At 40.9% G+C, this 21,652-nt stretch overlaps 1 protein-coding gene across 1 annotated transcript in view; it reads right to left on the bottom strand.

Moving 5' to 3' along the window:
• Positions 1-21,652, bottom strand: part of PLCE1 (phospholipase C epsilon 1) — a 702,162-nt gene that overhangs the window by 467,084 nt on the left and 213,426 nt on the right. The window contains 1 exon segment of the mRNA XM_053692317.1: positions 10,788-11,058. Within this exon segment, the coding sequence (XP_053548292.1) occupies positions 10,788-11,058 (271 nt within the window).

Genomic DNA, 21,652 nt, shown 5'->3' on the forward strand with positions numbered 1-21,652 from the left:
CGATCCTTCCCAAACAGCTCTCTTCCCTCCCCAAACCCCCCCCCCCCCACTGGTATTTTTTCTTTATTTCTGTAGCATATTGTCCCCCCACCCACGATCTTTAGTAAGGGGCCCCCACACCCTCAGATCCACTTTTCTGTAGCGTAGCTGCCCCATCCCTCCGGCACCAGCCCCCCTCCGCTGCTGAGCTGTGCTGAGCCGCCCACCCGCCTCCCGCCCACACCTCCCGCCGGCACCAGCAAAGAGCGTTACATACTACCCTTGTATGGAGCCGGAGCACTGATAATTCTCTTCATGTCTGCATGACATGTAGGGTAGTCCTGTCTGTGGAAACCTGTATGCATATAGGACTTGGCTGTGACACATTGGGTGGCAATAACAGATATATAGAACTGCCTGTGATACATGGGTTGCAGTGGGCAGGTTTAGTTAACCCTGTTGGGTCGATATATCATGCTACAGTGGACAGGGGCACCCCTGTCCGCTGCAGCTTGCCTATGGAAGGTGGAATTTCGCTGCCGGAATTCAGCATTGCATAAGAACGCAATTTTGTCATCTTGTGCTGCTTCATAAATACGGACTGCAGGTTCATTTGTGAGAGAGCTAAGGATGGCGAAGCCTTTGATAAATTGACCTCTGTGTGTTACAAACTGGTGATTGACACAACAGAAGCAGAAAGCTTCATTTCATCTAAACATTTGTTCCTCTACATAGCACAATTTCTATCTTTTGGAGGTTGAGCTACTTTGCCCTCATGACTCAAATCTCTAATGTATGCAAATAAGAAAATAGCTCAGTACCCCAAATTCTCAAGGCTAAAATGTACTTTGCTGCAGGGAGCATAGATATTGAGCCAAGAAAAAACATAATTTATGCTTACCTGATAAATTCCTTTCTCCTGTAGTGTAGTCAGTCCACGGGTCATCCATTACTTATGGAATATATCTCTTCCTAACAGGAAACTGCAAGAGAATTACCCAGCAGAGCTGCTATATAGCTCCTCCCCTCACATATCATACTCAGTCATTAGACCAAAGCAGACGAGAAAGGAGGAACCATAGGGTACAGTGGTGACTGGAGTTTAATCAAAATTTAGACCTGCCGTAAAAACAGGGCGGGCCGTGGACTGACTACACTACAGGAGAAAGGAATTTATCAGGTAAGCATAAATTATGTTTTCTCCTGTTAAGTGTAGTCAGTCCACGGGTCATCCATTACTTATGGAATACCAATACCAAAGCTAAAGTACACGGATGAAGGGAGGGACAAGGCAGGAACATTAAACAGAAGGAACCACTGCCTGAAGTACCTTTCTCCCAAAAATAGCCTCCGACGAAGCAAAAGTGTCAAATTTGTAAAATTTTGAAAAAGTGTGAAGCGAAGACCAAGTCGCAGCCTTGCAAATCTGTTCAACAGAGGCCTCATTTTTAAAGGCCCAGGTGGAAGCCACAGCTCTAGTAGAATGAGCTGTAATCCTTTCAGGAGGCTGCTGTCCAGCAGTCTCATAGGCTAAGCGTATTATGCTACAAAGCCAAAAAGAGAGAGAGGTAGCCGAAGCCTTTTGACCTCTCCTCTGTCCAGAGTAAACGACAAACAGGGAAGAAGTTTGACGAAAATCCTTAGTTGCCTGCAAATAGAATTTCAGGGCACGGACTACGTCCAGATTATGCAAAAGTCTTTCCTTCTTTGAAGAAGGGTTAGGACACAGAGATGGAACAACAATCTCTTGATTGATATTCCTGTTAGTCACTACCTTAGGTAAGAACCCAGGTTTAGTACGCAGGACTACCTTGTCTGAATGAAAAATCAGATAAGGAGAATCACAATGTAAGGCAGATAACTCAGAGACTCTTCGAGCCGAGGAAATAGCCATCAAAAACAGAACTTTCCAAGATAACAGCTTGATATCAATGGAATGAAGGGGTTCAAATGGAACGCCTTGAAGAACATTAAGAACTAAGTTTAAGCTCCACGGCGGAGCAACAGACTTAAACACAGGCTTAATCCTAGTTAAAGCCTGACAGAAAGCCTGAACGTCTGGAACTTCAGCCAGACGTTTGTGTAGAAGAATAGACAGAGCAGAAATCTGTCCCTTTAACAAACTAGTAGATAAGCCCTTTTCTAAACCCTCTTGTAGAAAGGACAATATCCTAGGAATCCTAACCTTACTCCATGAGTAACTCTTGGATTCGCACCAATGTAAATATTTACGCCATATCTTATGGTAAATTTTTCTGGTAACAGGCTTCCTAGCCTGTATTAAGGTATCAATAACCGACTCCGAGAAGCCACGCTTTGATAGAATCAAGCGTTCAATCTCCATGCAGTCAGCCTCAGAGAAATTAGATTTGGATGTTTGAAAGGACCCTGAATTAGAAGGTCCTGTCTCAGAGGCAGAGACCACGGTGGACAGGACGACATGTCCACTAGGTCTGCATACCAGGTCCTGCGTGGCCACGCAGGCGCTATCAGAATCACCGAAGCTCTCTCCTGTTTGATCTTGGCAATCAAACGAGGAAGCATCGGGAATAGTGGAAACACATAAGCCATATTGAAGACCCAAGGGGCTGTCAGAGCATCTATCAGCACCGCTCCCGGGTCCCTGGACCTGGATCCGTAACAAGGAAGCTTGGCGTTCTGACGAGACGCCATGAGATCCAGATCTGGTTTGCCCCAACGACGAATCAGTTGAGCAAAGACCTCCGGATGAAGCTCCCACTCCCCCGGATGAAAAGTCTGGCGACTTAGAAAATCCGCCTCCCAGTTCTCCACGCCTGGGATGTAGATTGCTGACAGGTGGCAAGAGTGAGACTCTGCCCAGCGAATTATCTTTGAGACTTCCAACATCGCTAGGGAACTTCTGGTTCCCCCTTGATGGTTGATGTAAGCCACAGTCGTGATGTTGTCCGACTGAAATCTGATGAACCTCAGAGTTGCTAACTGAGGCCAAGCTAGGAGAGCATTGAATATTGCTCTTAACTCCAGAATATTTATTGGGAGGAGTTTCTCCTCCTGAGTCCATAATCCCTGAGCTTTCAGGGAATTCCAGACTGCTCCCCAGCCTAGAAGGCTGGCGTCTGTTGTTACAATCGTCCAATCTGGCCTGCGAAAGGTCATCCCCTTGGACAGATGTGGCCGAGAAAGCCACCATAGAAGAGAATCTCTGGTCTCTTGATCCAGATTTAGTAGGGGGAACAAATCTGAGTAATCCCCGTTCCACTGACTTAGCATGCACAATTGCAGCGGTCTGAGATGCAGGCGCGCAAATGGTACTATGTCCATTGCCGCTACCATTAAGCCGATTACTTCCATGCACTGAGCTACTGACGGGTGTGGAATGGAGTGAAGGACACGGCAAGCATTTTGAAGTTTTAATAACCTGGCCTCTGTCAGGTACATTTTCATCTCTACAGAATCTATAAGAGTCCCTAGAAAGGGAACTCTTGTAAGTGGTAATAGAGAACTCTTTTCCACGTTCACCTTCCACCCATGCGACCTCAGAAATGCCAGAACTATCTCTGTATGAGACTTGGCAGTTTGAAAACTTGACGCTTGTATCAGAATGTCGTCTAGGTACGGAGTCACCGCTATGCCTCGCGGTCTTAGTACCGCCAGAAGTGAGCCTAGAATTTTTGTAAAGATTCTTGGAGCCGTAGCTAATCCAAAGGGAAGAGCTACAAACTGGTAATGCCTGTCTAAGAAGGCAAATCTCAGATACCGGTAATGGTCCTTGTGAATCGGTATGTGAAGGTAGGCATCCTTTAGATCCACTGTGGTCATGTACTGACCCTCTTGGATCATGGGAAGGATGGTTCGAATAGTTTCCATTTTGAATGATGGAACTCTTAGAAATTTGTTTAGGATTTTTAAGTCCAAGATTGGCCTGAAGGTTCCCTCTTTCTTGGGAACCACAAATAGGTTTGAATAGAATCCCTGCCCGTGTTCCGTCCGCGGAACTGGGTGGATTACCCCCATTAGTAAGAGGTCTTGTACACAGCGTAGAAACGCCTCTTTCTTTATTTGGTTTGCTGATAACCTTGAAAGATGAAATCTCCCCCGTGGAGGAGAAGTTTTGAAGTCCAGGAGATATCCCTGAGATATGATCTCCAACGCCCAGGGATCCTGGACATCTCTTGCCCAAGCCTGGGCGAAGAGAGAAAGTCTGCCCCCCACTAGATCCGTTTCCGGATAGGGGGCCCTCTCTTCATGCTGTTTTGGGGGCAGCAGCAGGTTTCTTGGCCTGCTTGCCCCTGTTCCAGGACTGGTTAACTTTCCAGCCCTGTCTGTAACGAGCAACAGCTCCTTCCTGTTTTGGAGCGGAGGAAGTTGATGCTGCTCCTGCCTTGAAGTTACGAAAGGCCCGAAAATTAGACTGTTTGGCCTTTGATTTGGCCCTGTCCTGAGGTAGAGCATGGCCCTTACCTCCCGTAATGTCAGCAATAATTTCTTTCAAGCCGGGCCCGAATAAGGTCTGCCCTTTGAAAGGAATATTAAGCAATTTAGATTTAGAAGTCACGTCAGCTGACCAGGATTTAAGCCATAGCGCTCTGCGTGCTTGGATGGCGAATCCGGAGTTCTTAGCCGTAAGTTTGGTTAAATGCACAACGGCATCAGAAACAAATGCGTTAGCTAGCTTAAGTGTCTTAAGCTTGTTGATTATTTCATCCAATGGAGCTGAGCGAATGGCCTCTTCCAGAGACTCAAACCAGAATGCTGCCGCAGCAGTGACAGGCGCAATGCATGCGAGGGGCTGTAAAATCCATTGGATCTGAAAAGGCACAACTATCCTCCACCGGGATAGTGGTACGCTTAGCTAAAGTAGAAACTGCTCCCTCCAACTTAGGGACCGTCTGCCATAAGTCTCGTGTGGTGGCGTCAATAGGAAACATTTTCCTAAATATGGGAGGAGGGGTAAAAGGCACACCCGGTCTATCCCACTCCTTGCTAATAATCTCTGTAAGCCTTTTTGGTATAGGAAATACGTCAGTACACACCGGTACCGCATAGTATCTATCCAACCTACATAATTTCTCTGGAATTGCAACCGTGTTACAATCATTCAGAGCCGCTAATACCTCCCCTAGCAATGTGCGGAGGTTCTCTAGCTTAAATTTAAAATTGGAAATCTCTGAATCCAGTCTCCCTGGATCAGATCCGTCACCCACAGAATGAAGCTCTCCGTCCTCACGTTCTGCAAACTGTGACGCAGTATCTGACATGGCTCTCATCTCATCCGCGCGCTCTATCCTTAACCCAGAGCTATCGCGCTTGCCTCTTAATTCTGGCAACTTAGATAATACTTCTGTCATAACAGTAGCCATGTCTTGCAAAGTGATTTGTAAGGGCCTCCCTGATGTACTTGGCGCCACAAAATCACGCACCTTCTGAGCGGGAGGCGAAGGTACTGACACGTGAGGAGAGTTAGTCGGCATAACTTCCCCCTCGTCGTCTGGTGATAATTTCTTTACATGTAAAGATTGACTTTTATTTAAAGTAGCATCAATGCAATTAGTACACAAATTTCTATTGGGCTCCACATTGGCCTTTAAACATAGTGAACAAAGAGATTCATCTGAGTCAGACATGTTTAAACAAACTAGCAATGAGACTAGCAAACTTGGAAATACTTTTCAAAATTAATTTACAAGCAATATAAAAAACGTTACTGTACCTTTAAGAAGCACAGAAAAACTGACACAGTTGAAATAACAATGACCAAAATAGTTATAGCAACCACATTTTCACAGTAAATGTATTAAGTTAGCAAAGGATTGCACCCACCAGCAAATGGATGATTAACCCCTTAGTACCCAAAAACGGATAACAATTATATAATTAACGTTTTTCTCACAGTCAAATACACTGTCACAGGACTGCTGTGCCTGATTACCTCCCTCAAAATGGATTTTGAAGACCCCTGAGCTCTCTAGAGACGATCTGGATCATGGAGGATGAAGTAGACAGATTGTGACTGAATTTTTACTGCGCAAAAAAGCGCTAAAATAGGCCCCTCCCACTCATATTACAACAGTGGGGAAGCTCAGAAAACTGTTTCTATGCAGAAATCAAAAATGGCCATGTGGTAAAAATCATGCCCTAATAAGTTTTATCACCAAGTACCTCACAAAAACGATTAACAAGCCAGTAAACGTTTTAAACATACATTTGAAAGTTATGTATTATTATTAATAAGCCTGCTACCAGTCGTTTTTACTGCAGTTAAGGCTCATACATTATTTCAGTATTAACAGTATTTTCAGAGTCAATTCCATTCCTTAGAAAAATACATTCAGTGTACACACACTCATCAGCCTGATACCAGTCGCTATCACTGCATTTAAGGCTGAACTTACTTTACAATGGTATCAGCAGTATTTTCTCAGTCAATTCCATTCCTCGGAAAATAAATTACTGCACATACCTCATTTGTTGCAGGGGAGCCCTGCATGCTATTCCCCTTCTCTGAAGTTACCTCACTCCTCAGATGAGAAACAGCCAGTGGATCTTAGTTACGTCTGCTAAGACCATAGAAAAAAACCCAGGCAGATTCTTCTTCTAATGCTGCCTGAGAATAAACAGCACACTCCGGTGCCATTTAAAAATAACAAACTTTTGATTGTAGAAATAAACTAAGTTAAAAAACACCACAGATCTCTCACAGCTTCCTTTTTAGTTAGGCTGCAAGAGAATGACTGAGTATGATATGTGAGGGGAGGAGCTATATAGCAGCTCTGCTGGGTAATTCTCTTGCAGTTTCCTGTTAGGAAGAGATATATTCCATAAGTAATGGATGACCCGTGGACTGACTACACTTAACAGGAGAAAGCTCTGTACTTAATCCACCCCCTTAACACCATGAAAAAATCAAGGGAGTGAAGGGTTACACAAAAGACATTTTTACATTTCTATCATAATTTGATGCAAAATGGTGCTTGCATTAATATGGAGGTGAAAAGTTATGTGCACAAATATTGTAACATTAAAAAATGGAAATATGTAATGGCATCAAACATAACATTAACCATATGGGTGTAAATACTAAACTATAAAGAAAACACCCTCATAATATAGAACAATAACGGCCAACCCCCTAAGACATGGGGCCCTAGATCAATCTTTTAGAGGGCCATATACATTTCTGGCTATTAATCCCACAAATAATAATATATTCCCTAAAAATGTCCCAGAGTCACACTTAAGTCTGGCTTCTGTTCTCCTCTCCAGAGGACTCTAGAGTTCTGGCCACCTTGTTTGCCCAACCGTCAAAAGTCCTTGGGCGCTGCAAAAACTAGTGAAAAGAGACACATGTGACCGTTGAGCTGTCATTGGCTATCCCAAATTTAGAACATACAACTTAATCTGCAGAATGATATAGGTTCAGCAGGGTTAAACCATCCTCACATGGGTACAGTTGGACTTAAAAGTGCATAAAATGGGGGGGCGGAGCCAACTATCGCACATAGCAGTCGCATCCTTACAGAGCTCCTCCATATGGACTAGCTTTAAGTTCTTTAAAATTAATAGGAAAGTAACTTTCCCTCTACCAAGGGGCACTCTACTGTCCCCCAACTGTTCTGCCTCAGTGGGACATCCTTCCGATCATTTGGGGCTTTATTGCGAGCCAAACCAGCTTTGGGAGTCTTGAGGACCGCAAGCGCTACAGGCAGCCATTTCCCTACCCACGTGGAGTCTAGTGAGAGAAATTAAACTGGCCACATAACTTTCACTGATTCTGTGCCCTTTCGGAGTACCATGACATCTGCAGCCCACATCCTTAAAGTGCTAAGCAACCTCCTGGATGGCTACCAGGAGGCTTTCACACAAGTGCTTAAGACGGCATTTCAACATGAGGGGACAGAACCGGCAGGGCCAGATCACTACAGAGCTGGCGCTGGAGTTATCGCCTGGGAACCTCAATGTCCATCACCTACTTTGTCTGCAGCAGGGAAGTTAATAGAATCGGCACTTAACTCAACTGACAACACAGACTCTGAGACTACACAATGCGGCATGCGGAGCCAACTTGCCCTGCCCACCGATTGCAAATCTGCTGAGCCAATTACCCACGTCAGTCAAGCAGTGAGGAGACACAGGTGGAAAGATGTTAGGGGAATTGCGCCTAGCAATGATAACAGTGGCATTTTATTGGAGACAGGATCTGGAGACTACTATAGGTCTAGTGGAGGACCTCAACTACCCTGGCCGGAAAATCCAGAGGAGACAGCAAAGATTATGATGGCTACTGGTAAAGACATTTTCTCAATGGCCGTCGGCAGCTGTGCGGGAGCGGCTCAGTCGGTTCTTCCCATCTGTACATTGCAGCAGCAACTTGCTTCAGGCGAACTGCATAAATCTGGTATTGGTTAAGATTACAAAGACAGAACAAAGGGGTCTTCATATCAGGGCCCTAGTCTGATATACAGTAATTGACTGAATCCCTAACGGTTCTCTTATAAGCATTGTCTCTTCCATTTGCCCTATTTTCTTGAAGGACAGATTGTGAACGTTTGATTGTTCTATATTTTGATTTATTTCTTTGTTATTTAGGTATTAACTCAGGCTCATCTTTTGTTCTATGTAGCATGGAGTGGAATGATACCGCCAGCATATCATTGACAATGCTATTCTGCCTATATGTTCCACCATGTTTTCTCTACAGTTACTTAGAATTGCTGTACTCATACCTGATGTACATTGTATAAACCTATATCATTTGAGCTACATATGTTTAGACAAGCAATAATGCAGATTTTGGCTTTACACTATTGTTCCTAGATTACTGAAGCAATTACCATTTTACACCACCAGATGGTTTAATCACAGTCTGTTTTCTAAAATGCTTTGTGCTCAATATTGTGTGTATCACCATACTCTGCCTCTGGGACTATAATACCCTTACTATGTGGCGCCTAGATGTCTTTCATTATTATATTCCTGGTAATCAGGACACGAGGCTTGAATCCTAATGCACTGCATGTATATTCACATACATGTTGTGTACTACTGCAGCTTTACGCATAGAAATGAATCTACTATTTAATATCTGGTTGCCAATGAATAACTGTACCCTATTCCTACATGCAATCCTACAATACTACTAGAGACTGTTACTCAGTTCTACCCATCTGGTTTAGTTATGTTTGTTTCCTCCTTTCTAATGTTTCACTAATCACTTATAACTATATCCATCACTTTAGATGTGAGTAGCTCCTTGGAAAAATTCATAATTTATTATTAGATTACTTTAATTGTTTGACCCGTCGCCTGGTCATAGGGCCCGTGCCCGGGTGGCGCAGATAGTTTTTTCACACTCCTGTTATAACCTATTTACTTTACTCAAGCTTCACTATATTTTAATTATATACTGATCTATACCTACTATATTAGGTGCTACTTTAGCTATCTCAGACGCATAGATTATCCGGAGAGAGATCATTCTCATATTGGTAGAGCTTCTTACTCAATATCCTACAGTCACCCTACTGCAAATCCAGGTTAATACATATTCTTAAGACAGGCTGGTCCTGCGCTTTTCATAGAAAACGAGACCATAGTAGATGCTGTATAGGTATTAAATATGTCCGCAATAGAGCAATATTGAGGTCCCCAGATTGGACATCCTTACGTATAAGAATCTACACTAGACCAGAATATACCTAACTTCTTTTTGCTATTCGTACATTCTTATATATATATTTGTCCCTTAACTAGTTAATTCACCACCTTCTCCCCCCTCTCCCTCCTCCCCCCATACATAATATACCTCCTATAACAGGAGGGTTAACTAGGCGGTTTTTCTCGTCAATACCGCACCCTAACTATATTTTTCTTTATACATTGCAACATACCTATATACTCTACCCCGCAATTTTGCCATACGAAAGACTGGTAAAAAGAGCCTCTTACTCTTATATGCCTATTTTATTCTTTACTCCAGTAGTTGTGAGGCTAGAATTCAAATAAATTCAAATAGCTTAAACTTAAACATAACAAAAAATAGAGGTTTACCATTGTGACCCAAAAGCGGTCTCCTCGGTTAAAAGTTCCTTCTCTTGCTTCATTATTTCCTGTTACTCTTGTTGGCCCAAGAGTAATCTATTGTGTAATATAGAAGGTTCCTGACAGCTTATCATCTTACCTGTTTAATATTTGCAATCTATGTAAATTGTTGGCTATACGTCTCTTGCATGTTTATTTTATTATACCTGTACAATTGTAGCCTTATCTCATGTGACATAAGAATGTGTAATTATGATCCATGTATGTCTTTAACTAAACCTCAATAAATAAATAAAAAATAAAAAAAGTGCATAAAATGTAAAACCAAGAATGAAGAGCTGATATTAAGACTCTATAAAAGTACACATATCCTCTCAAAATAGATCAACTGCATGCATTAGACATAAACAAAAAAATAATCGAAAAATGTAATATAAATCCCAAATAACAAAGAAATTTATGCCCCAAACCAAAATAATTAACTAATACAAGTATTAAAAAAACTATATATAGTGATGTAATGTCTAGACATAATATAGAATCTTGCAGTACATATTAAGATTAAAAAACATCAAGGACTCATTATTATATATTAGGTACCAGAGATTAGGCATATAAATACATTTTTTGTACCTTTTTGACCTGTATGAATATGTATTGATACTTTTTTGTTTGGCTTGATTAGAGTTAATAAATAAAACTTTCTTTGCTGCTGTGTACCTTTGTCACATGGTAAAATGTTATCTAAAATGACTCTGACATAATGTTCTCATAAAACAAACGCTCACCCTTCAGCATGGTTCTTCCAAACGAACTGGTGAACGGGTTCAATAGACCACTCCGTGCTCCCAGAGACGTCGTTGCCTCCAGCAGTGCTCCACTTATGAAGTCAGAAACAGCTGTTCGATAAAGAGTAGCGCAAAATCCAGTGTTAACATCTTGTTTCAAAGATGAGTCATTGCTCTTTTTTTGACAGACCCCAACGGAAATTAGACGTTTTTCTAGTGCGTACAGACATAAGTGACCAGTATCTTCATCAAATAGTCCTACATTGTTTATCTGAAACATAATAAAGCACAGATAAATATAAAATATTGTAATAAATTGATTTTTTAAATTAAACTATGCATTTACAAATAGAATTCTAAATGTGCCCCATGTGTTCAACCTATAAACATTAAATTTGTTAACTTTATTTAACTAGATTTAATGTTTGCTAAACAAATGGTGGAGAACCAGCTACCAAGCATGATCCTTTTATAAATCTAGATATCTATTTAGACTGAAAGTTGGTGGTGTGGGATAATACAGAGTGCTAATGATCAGTTAAAGAAATAAATATTTTCAAAAGGGATATAAAATGAACAGAGAGGTAACCTAGGAGACTGTTGCAGCCAAAGGCAAGAGCTCTCACAATTATTACATAAAGGGACACAAAATGTTCTGTTTGTTTATTTTATTTTCTGCATCCAAGAGAGGTCGTTTCAGAATACGTGTATTCAACTTTATGGAGTTTAAAAAAATAAATAAATTAAAAATAAAATTATATATATATATATATATTATATATTAGTTTAATGCAGAGTGTAGTAAAGTTGTATGTGGATAAAATAGAGAGTTTGGCAACATATATTTCAAGTACAATAATACAAACTGTAATTTAAAAGATTCGTATTTAGCATTACAACACAACATTATTTGATGTAACTCAATAAATTATTAATAAATGATTAAATTGATCTCCTTAGTATTATTTTTGTGGCTATTTTTGTCTACATTTCTAATAGTTGACATAAATTATGCTTTTTAAATAAATGTTCTAACTAGGTCACCTGTGAGGATTCTTACTGCTGTAAGAAAAACAGCCTCCGTACAAAAGAATAGAGGTCGGAACAGACTGACCTTAAACAATTACATTTCATACATAAAAATAAATATATAAATAAATAAAAAGCAAGCAAAAACATACAATTAGCAAAATAAACGTAAAAAAAAATGACAAAATAAAGCCTAAACCCAGTAGATTCATTATTAAGAGCACATTGTATATATATATATATATATATATATATTTTTTTTTAATGATGTAAATACCTATTTCTTCACTTGTTTTTTTTTTGTTTTTTTCTTACCTCGGTTTATAGTGCCCTGTTCAGAATATATAACACTATGGGATTTAACAATATCTGTCCAACATGATACGCTGTAGTGTATCATGTCCGACAAACATCGCTGAATACCGACAGCATACACTGTCAGCATTTAACATTGCACAAACAGTTCTGGTGAACTGCTTGTGCAATGCCGCCCCCTGCAGATTCGCGGCCAATCGGCTGATAGCAGGGAGTGTCAATCAACCCAATCGTATAGGATCGGGTTGATTGCTGTCCGTCGCTCAGAGCAGGCGGACCAGTTGAAGAGCAGAGGTCTTAAAGGGCCACTAAACCCAAAATCTTTCTTTCATGATTCAGATAGAGAATACAAATTTAAACAACATTACAATTTACTTCTATTATTTATTTTGCTTCATTTTTTAGATATCCTTAGTTGAAGAAAAAGCAATGCAGATGGTGAACCAATCACACGAGGCTTCTATGTGCAGCAACCAATCAGCAGCTACTGATCATATCTAGATATGCTTTTCAGTAAAGAATATCAAGAGAATAAAACAAATTAGATAATATAAGTAAATTAGAAAGATGTTTAAAACTGAATTCTCTTTCGAAATCATGAAAGAAAAAATGTGGGTTTCATGGCCCTTTAAGACCGCTGCTTCATAACTGCTGTTTCCGGTGAGCCTGAAGGCTCGCGTGGAAACAGGGGCATCGGCCCTTGATAAATCGACCCCTATTTCTTAATTTTGATAATATAATCTATATTATGCTGCTCTGTAAATATAAAAACATGGCTAGAGTACAATAAGTACATTTTATTTTTTACTATACATATAAAACCCGACTGTCAATATACACATGTAATCATGCAAATGCATACAATGATTGTAACTTTTTGTCAGTCAAGAGGATATTGACTAATATACTAGTTAACCTGAGAATAAATCACAGAAATTTGACTTTTAATTAGAAGGAACAAGGCTTGCCTGGAAGTTTAAGAATTTAAAAGAATATAAAAGTTCAAAAATAAAATTCTTTAAATTTGACAAACATTTTATTATTATACTATTATTTGCAAATAACTACATGTTTAACCCTGCAAAGGCCCCAAACACATAGCAAAAGGTCTACTCCACAGCATCAATATACTTCTGTGAGCTAGCTGAACACTGTCAGGATGCCAGGAATCAGACTGAGACGAGAAGTGCAAAAATAATCACACCTTTATTAATAGCAAAAAATAATAAAAAGCCCACAAGTCAAATAACAAGCCAGGAATCAAAACCAGAGCTGGTAGTCAGACGAGCCGAGTCAGGAGCCAAAGCGAGTAGTCAGACAAGCCGGAATCAGGAACAAGGAGAACAACAGAGTCAGGAACAAGCCAGGGATCAGGAACCAGGAGGGACGTCAGACAGCCAGGTAATACACAGGAGCTCTCACAAACAGGTCTGAGACAACGCAAGGGCAAAGCATACTGAACAGAGGCCCTTTAAATAATAAGTGATGACATCACAATTCTGAGACTGCATCCTGTCTCACACGGATGATGTACACCAGTCTGGCCATAAAAGGAAGTGCAGGAAATGAGCAGCATCACACAGTATGCACCAGAGTCAGCAAGAGATGTGAGTAAAATGGCTACCAGCAGCACATGGCAAACATAGCAGGGAAAAAACCCTGACAAACACATCTGGTGAGCCAATGACAAAAGGCTTGTGTGTGCACCTACCAATCAGCAGCTAGCTCTCAGAAGTACAATGCTGCTCTTGGGCCTTCTTAGCTATGATCTTCAACAAAGGATACCAACAAAATATATTTGATAACAGGAGTAAATTGAAAAGTCTCTTAAAATTGCAAGGTCTAACTGAACAGTGTAAGTTTGATTTTGCCCTTTATGTCCCTTTAAAAAAATTTAAGAAGACAAAGGGCTCGATTTATCAAGCCTTCTCCTGTTCTTATGAAGCATCGGTCATCAGACCACTGTTTCCTATCCTCTTCTCCACTTCTTAGGTGGAGAATTTCAATCTCCCTGGTCTCGTCCGACCCGGAAGATTGACAGCTATTTTGCCCTGCCAATCACGTGCAGACAGGGTTGCACAAGAGTGCAAAATAGCGCTTTTGTGCAATGCTGAATTCCATCAACGGAATTATGTCCGCCAGAGGCGAGCTGCGGCGGACAGGGGCGCATATGCACACCCCTGTCCGCCGACGCTTGATAAATCGAGCCCTAAATGGTCTGTGAGTTGTCTGAGAATTGGGTAATCTAATCTAACCTAATCTAATGTAATTGTAATTATAAGGACAGTGGTATACTAACAAAATATTATATTACTTGTGACTTATTGCAACGTGTTAATGGACTTTATTTACAAGCAGGTCACAAGGTCACTGTGATAATAGTCTGTTTAGTTACATTGTAGTGGGAAGTTTTGATATAAACTAAACAGCACTACAAAAGTGAGCAACTTGTTTTAAACATAATTTTTCTTCAAATATTTTCACATATGAACTGTGACTTTAAATTCAGCACTTTGGGTTTTACAGTTTAACAATAAGCAGGTCAATATCATTAACAGTCTCATGAGTGGTTTTGTATAATTCTATCTTGATAGTGTATTCACAAAGAATTAATGGACATTGAGTTTTATGTCTAAATATAGAAGTTACACTGCAGATAAAGCATTTAAAAAATGTACGATCTGCAACATAAAGCAAGCCACAATGTCTGCACCAAATGAAACTGTCCTCTGGCAGCTACAGGAAAAAATTCATTGTTGACAAAAAAAGGAGACAGTGTTTCCTAGGGTGGATTATATATGAAATAGTGGTGTTAATCTAACATGTGTAAAGTAGACTTCAAGACTGTCGCCATAAAATCTGTTCTTTGTAGAACAATTTTAAATTCTGTTACACTTCAGAGAAGCTTGTAGTTTTGTATTTGATTACTTTATTCTTCACAATTAAAGGGGCATCAAACCAAATGTTTTTTCATTTGTGATTCAGACAGAGCATTCATTTTTAAAACGTTTCCAGTTTACTCCTTTTATCAAATTTAATTTGTTTTTATGGTATTCTTTGTTAAACAAATACCTAGGTAGGTTTTGTGCACATTTCTGGAGCAGTATATCACAGAAAACACTGCTGCTGCCTAGTGTTCTTGCAAACGCATATTATAGTTATTTAAGGGTTGCCATATATTGCTCCAGTCACATGAACACTCCTGCCTGCTTTTCAACAAAGGATACCAAAAGAATGAAGTACATTTTATAATAGAAGTACATTGGAAAGTTTTTAATGTTACACTATATCTGAATCATAACATTTTTGGGCCTTATGTCCCTTTAATAACCAGACCCAAGAGTCTGTTATGATCTGAACAATTTAAAGTTCTTATTTTTGTTATGCCAAATATTTATGTTTTTAGCTGAAAATATGGAACCATTTTGCCCCAATGTTACCACCCATTTTCTATGTATTCGCTAATATACAAACTTTTAAATGGACAGTCTAGTCAAAAATAAAACTCATGGTTCAGATAGGGCATGTAATTTTAAACAACTTTCCAATTTACTTTAATCATAAATTTAGCTTTGTTCTCTTGTTATTCTTAGTTAAAGGCAAAACCTAGATAGGCTCATATGCTAATTTCTTAGCTCTTGAAGGCCGCCTCCTAATGCATTTTGACATTTTTTCACAACTAGAGGGTGTTAGTTCATGTGTGCCATATAGATAACATTGTGCTAACTCCCATGGAGTTACCTAGGAGCCAGCACTGATTGGCTAAAATGCAAGTCTGTCAAAAGAACTGAAATGAGGGGGCAGTCTGCAGCAGCTTAGATACAAGGTAATCAGAAAGGTAAAAAGTGTATTAATATAACTGTGTTGATTGTGCAAAACTGTGGAATGGGTAATAAAGGGATTATTTATCTTTTTTAAATAATAACAATTCTGATGTGGACTGTCCCTTTAAAACTGCTGGTGTGATGCTTAGGGTTATTTTAATCCCAGAAACTATAATTCAATCAAAGTGACTATAATTCAAACTTTCATATAAATTGAAGTTGCTGAAATATAATTATCTAGAAGCTGGTTTGCGTATAATAAACAATATATAACATCCGTTTTCACCTACCAATTCTACTTTTTAACAAATACAGGACAATGTAATTGGTTTCAACCTTATCTGGGGGTGGAAATGGGATAAACTGATATTTTCTTACTAAACCAGTTTGGGTATTACTTAAAGGGACCTTAAATACTTGACATTACATCAACAAACATTTAACAATTATAATGTAGAGTTTATTGAATTAATCCAAACCATATTGTTGTATTTTAGCATATATTAGCATACCTTCTAATAAGGTGGAGCATCAGTCCAGACGTTGGGAATGGGCTGGGCACTGTTGCGGTTATTGCTGTGAGCGTGCACACATGCAAACATTGCACTCTCCAGCAACATCAGAGACACTTTGCTTTCAGTAACCACAGCATTTGAGTGATCTGGTATGTGCCTCGCTGGCTCAAAAGGTATGACAGCGGCAGCTCTAAATCAAAACCTTTTTCCCCTAAGTATCTAAAATTATAATAACAAACAATCAGGTAGATTACGAGTTTTGCGTTACGGTTTTTAACGCTGAAAAAAAAACAAAATTTATGCTTACCTGATAAATTTCTTTCTTTTGCGATGTACCGAGTCCACAGATTCATCCTTCCTAACAGGAAGTGGCAAAGAGAGCACCACAGCAGAGCTGTCTATATAGCTCCCCCCTTAACTCCACCCCCCAGTCATTCGACCGAAGGCCAAGGAAGAAAAAAGAGAAACTATAAGGTGCAGAGGTGACTGAAGTTTTCAATAAAAAATACTATCTGTCTTGAATAGACAGGGCGGCCGTGGACTCGGTACATCGCAAAAGAAAGAAATTTATCAGGTAAACATACATTTTGTTTTCTTTTGCAAGATGTACCGAGTCCACGGATTCATCCTTACTTGTGGGATACCAATACCAAAGCTTTAGGACACGGATGAAGGGAGGGACAAGACAGGAACCTAAACGGAAGGCACCACTGCTTGCAAAACCTTTCTCCCAAAAATAGCCTCCAAAGAAGCAAAAGTATCAAATTTGGAAAATTTGGAAAAAGTATGAAGCGAAGACCAAGTCGCAGCAGTCTCATAAGCCAAACGGATGATGCTTTTCAGCCAAAAGGAAAGAGAGGTAGCCGTAGCCTTTTGACCCCTATGTTTCCCAGAATAGACAACAAAGAAGATGATTGACGAAAATCTTTGGTTGCCTGCAAATAGAACTTCAAAGCACGAACCATGTCCAAGTTGTGCAATAAACGTTCCTTCTTAGAAGAAGGATTAGGACACAGAGAAGGAACAACAATCTCCTGATTGATGTTCCTGTTAGTAACCACCTTAGGGAGGAACACAGGTTTGGTACGCAAGACCACCTTATCCGCATGGAAAACAAGATAAGGCGAGTCACATTGTAATGCAGATAATTCAGAAACCCTTCGAGCTGAAGAGATAGCAACTAGAAACAGAACTTACCAATATAGAATTTTAATATCTATGGAATGCATGGGTTCAAACGGAACCCCTTGAAGAACATTAAGAACTAAATTTAGACTCCAAGGCGGAGCAACAGGTTTAATCACAGGCTTGATTCTAACTAAAGCCTGACAAAAAGCCAGAACGTCTGAGACATCTGCCAGACGCTTGTGCAATAGAATGGACAGAGCAGATATCTGTACTTTTAAGGAACTAGCTGACAACCCTTTCTCCAATCCTTCTTGAAGAAAGGACAAAATCCTAGGAATCCTGATCTTACTACATGAGTAGCCTTTGGATTCGCACCAAAAAAGATATTTACGCCATATCTTATGATAGATTTTCTTGGTGACAGGCTTTCGAGCCTGAATCAAGGTATCTATGACCGACTCAGAAAAACCCTGCTTTGATAAAATCAAACGTTCAATCTCCAAGCAGTCAGTTGCAGAGAAATTAGATTTGGATGCTTGAACGGACCTTGAACCAGAAGGTCCTGTCGCAGTGGCAGAGTCCATGGTGGCAGAGATGACATGTCCACCAAGTCTGCATACCAAGTCCTGCGTGGCCACGCAGGCGCTATCAAAATCACCAAAGCTCTGTCCTGTTTGATTCTGGCAATCAGACGCGGACGGAGAGGGAAAGGTGGAAACACATAAGCCAGGTTGAACGACCAGGGTACTGCTAGTGCATCTATCAGTACTGCCTGAGGATCCCTGGACCTGGATCCGTAACAAGGAAGTTTGGCGTTCTGACGAGACGCCATCAGATACAATTCTGGTGTGCCCCATAGCCGAACCAGTTGAGCAAACACCTCCGGATGGAGCTCCCACTCTCCCGGATGAAAAGTCTGACGACTTAGAAAATCTGCCTCCCAGTTCTCTACCCCTGGGATATAGATCGCTGATAGATGGCAAGAGTGAGTCTCTGCCCATCGGATTATCCTGGAAACTTCCATCATCGCCAAGGAACTCCTTGTTCCCCCCTGATGATTGATATAAGCTACAGTCGTGATGTTGTCCGACTGAAATCTGATGAATCCGGCCGAAGCCAGCTGAGGCCACGCCTGAAGAGCATTGAATATCGCTCTTAATTCCAGAATATTTATCGGTAGGAGGGCCTCCTCCTGAGTCCACAAACCCTGTGCTTTCAGGGAATTCCAGACTGCACCCCAGCCCAGTAGGCTGGCGTCCGTCGTCACTATAACCCACGCTGGCCTGCGGAAACACATTCCCCGGGACAGGTGAACTTGTGACAGCCACCAAAGAAGAGAGTCTCTGGTCTCTTGATCCAGAGTTATCTGAGGAGATAAATCTGCATAATCCCCATTCCACTGTTTGAGCATGCATAGTTGCCGTGGTCTGAGATGCAAGCGAGCAAACGGAACTATGTCCATTGCCGCTACCATAAGTCCGATTACCTCCATACACTGAGCCACTGACGGCCCAAGGAATGGAATTAAGAGCTCGACAGGTGGTTAAAATCTTCGATGTCCTGACCTCCGTCAGAAAAATTTTCATGTCCACCGAATCTATCAGAGTTCCCAGGAATGGAACTCTTGTGAGAGGAAAAAGAGAAAACTCTTTTTCACGTTCACCTTCCACCCATGAGATCTTAGAAAGGCCAACACTAAGTCCGTGTGAGACTTGGCTAGTTGGAAAGTCGACGCTTGAATTAGGATGTCGTCTAGATAAGGCGCCACTGCTATGCCCCGCGGCCTTAGGACCGCCAGAAGGGACCCTAGCACCTTTGTGAAGATTCTTGGCACCGTGGCCTACCCGAAGGGAAGAGCCACAAACTGGTAATGCCTGTCCAGAAAGGCAAACCTGAGGAACTGCTGATGATCTTTGTGGATAGGAATGTGTAGATACGCATCCTTTAAGTCCACGGTGGTCATATATTGACCCTCCTGGATCATTGGTAAAATAGTCTGAATGGTCTCCATCTTGAAGGAATTGGTTAAGGATCTTGAGATCTAGAATTGGTCTGAAGGTTCCCTCTTTTCTTTTTTGGGAACCACAAACAGATTGGAGTAGAAACCTTGTCCCTGTTCTGCTTTCAGAACTGGGCAGATCACTCCCATGGTAAAAAGGTCTTCTACACAGCGTAAGAACGCCTCTCTTTTTGTCTGGTTTACAGACAATTGAGAAAGATGGAATCTCCCCCTTGGAGGAGAATCTTTGAAATCTAGAAGATACCCCTGGGTTACAATTTCTACGGCTCAGGAGTCCTGAACATCTCTTGCTCAGGCCTGAGCAAAAAGAGAGAGTCTGCCCCCTACTAGATCCGGTCCCGGATCGGGGGCTACCCCTTCATGCTGTCTTAGTGGCAGCAGCAGGTTTTTTGGCCTGTTTATCCTTGTTCCAAGCCTGGTTAGGTCTCCAGGTTGGCTTGGATTGAGCAAAGTTCCCCTCTTGCTTTGCAGCAGGGGAAGAGGAAGCGGGACCACCCTTGAAGTTTCGAAAGGAACGAAAATTATATTGTTTGGTCCTTGTCTTATTTGACTTATCTTGAGGGAGGGCATGACCCTTCCCCCCCAGTGATGTCTGAAATGATCTCTTTCAGTGCAGGCCCGAATAGGGTCTTACCTTTGAAAGGGATGTTCAAAATTTTAGATTTTGATGACACATCAGCCGACCAGGACTTAAGCCATAATGCTCTACGCGCTAAAATGGCAAAACCTGAATTCTTTGCCGCTAACTCAGCGAGATGAAAAGCGGCGTCTGTAATAAAAGAATTAGCTAGCTTAAGAGCCTTAATTCTGTCCAGAATATCATCTAGTGGGTTCTCCACCTGAAGAGCCTCCTCTAGAGCCTCAAACCAAAAGGCAGCTGCAGTGGTTACAGGAACAATGCACGCTATAGGTTGAAGAAGAAAACCTTGATGAACAAAAATTTTCTTTAGGAGACCCTCTAATTTTTAATCCATAGCATCTATGAAAGCACAACTGTCTTCAATAGGTATAGCTGTACGCTTAGCCAGAGTAGAAATAGCTCCCTCCACCTTAGGGACCATCTGCCATGAGTCCCGCATGGTGTCAGATATGGGAAACATTTTCTTAAAAACAGGAGGGGGAGCGAACGGAATAACTGGTCTATCCCACTCCTTAGTAACAATGTCCGAAATCCTCTTAGGAACCGGAAAAACATCAGTGTAAACAGGAACCTCTAAATATTTGTCCATTTTACACAATTTCTCTGGAACTACAATAGGGTCACAATCATCCAGAGTCGCTAAAACCTCCCTGAGCAATAAACGGAGGTGTTCTAGCTTAAATTTAAATGCCGTCATATCTGAATGTCTGAGGGAACACCCTTCCTGAATCAGGAATCTCTCCCTTAGATAGCAAATCCCTCATCCCTACCTCAGAACATTGTGAGGGAATATCGGATACGGTGACTAAAGCGTCAGAAGGCTCAGCATTTGTTCTTAACCCAGAGCTACTGCGCTTCCCTTGCAACCCTGGCAGTTTAGATAAAACCTCTGTGAGAGTAGTATTCATAACTGAGGCCATATCTTGCAAGGTGAAAGAATTAGACGCACTAGAAGTACTTGGCGTCGCTTGTGCGGGCGTTACTGGTTGTGACACTTGGGGAGAACTAGATGGCAAAACCTGATTTCCTTCTGTCTGAGAATCATCTAATGCCAAACTCTTATAAGTCAAAATATGCTGTTTGCAATTTATAGACATATCAGTACAAGTAGGACACATTCTAAGAGGGGGTTCCACAATGGCTTCTAAACAAATTTAGCAATGAGTTTCCTCAATGTCAGACATGTTGAACAGGCTAGAAATGAGACAAGCAAGCTTGGAAAAACACTTTATTTAATGAAAAAAAAACACAATTTTCAATAACGTTACTGTGCCTTTAAGAGAAAAAAAGGCATACACAAACTGCAAAACTGCTTAAAATTACTCCAAACTTTCCGAAATTTTTACAGTATATCCATCCATCACCACAAGTATTAAGGTAATTAACCCTCAAAT

Source organism: Bombina bombina, chromosome 9 (genome assembly GCF_027579735.1).
Source record: "Bombina bombina isolate aBomBom1 chromosome 9, aBomBom1.pri, whole genome shotgun sequence".
NCBI lineage: Eukaryota > Metazoa > Chordata > Amphibia > Anura > Bombinatoridae > Bombina > Bombina bombina.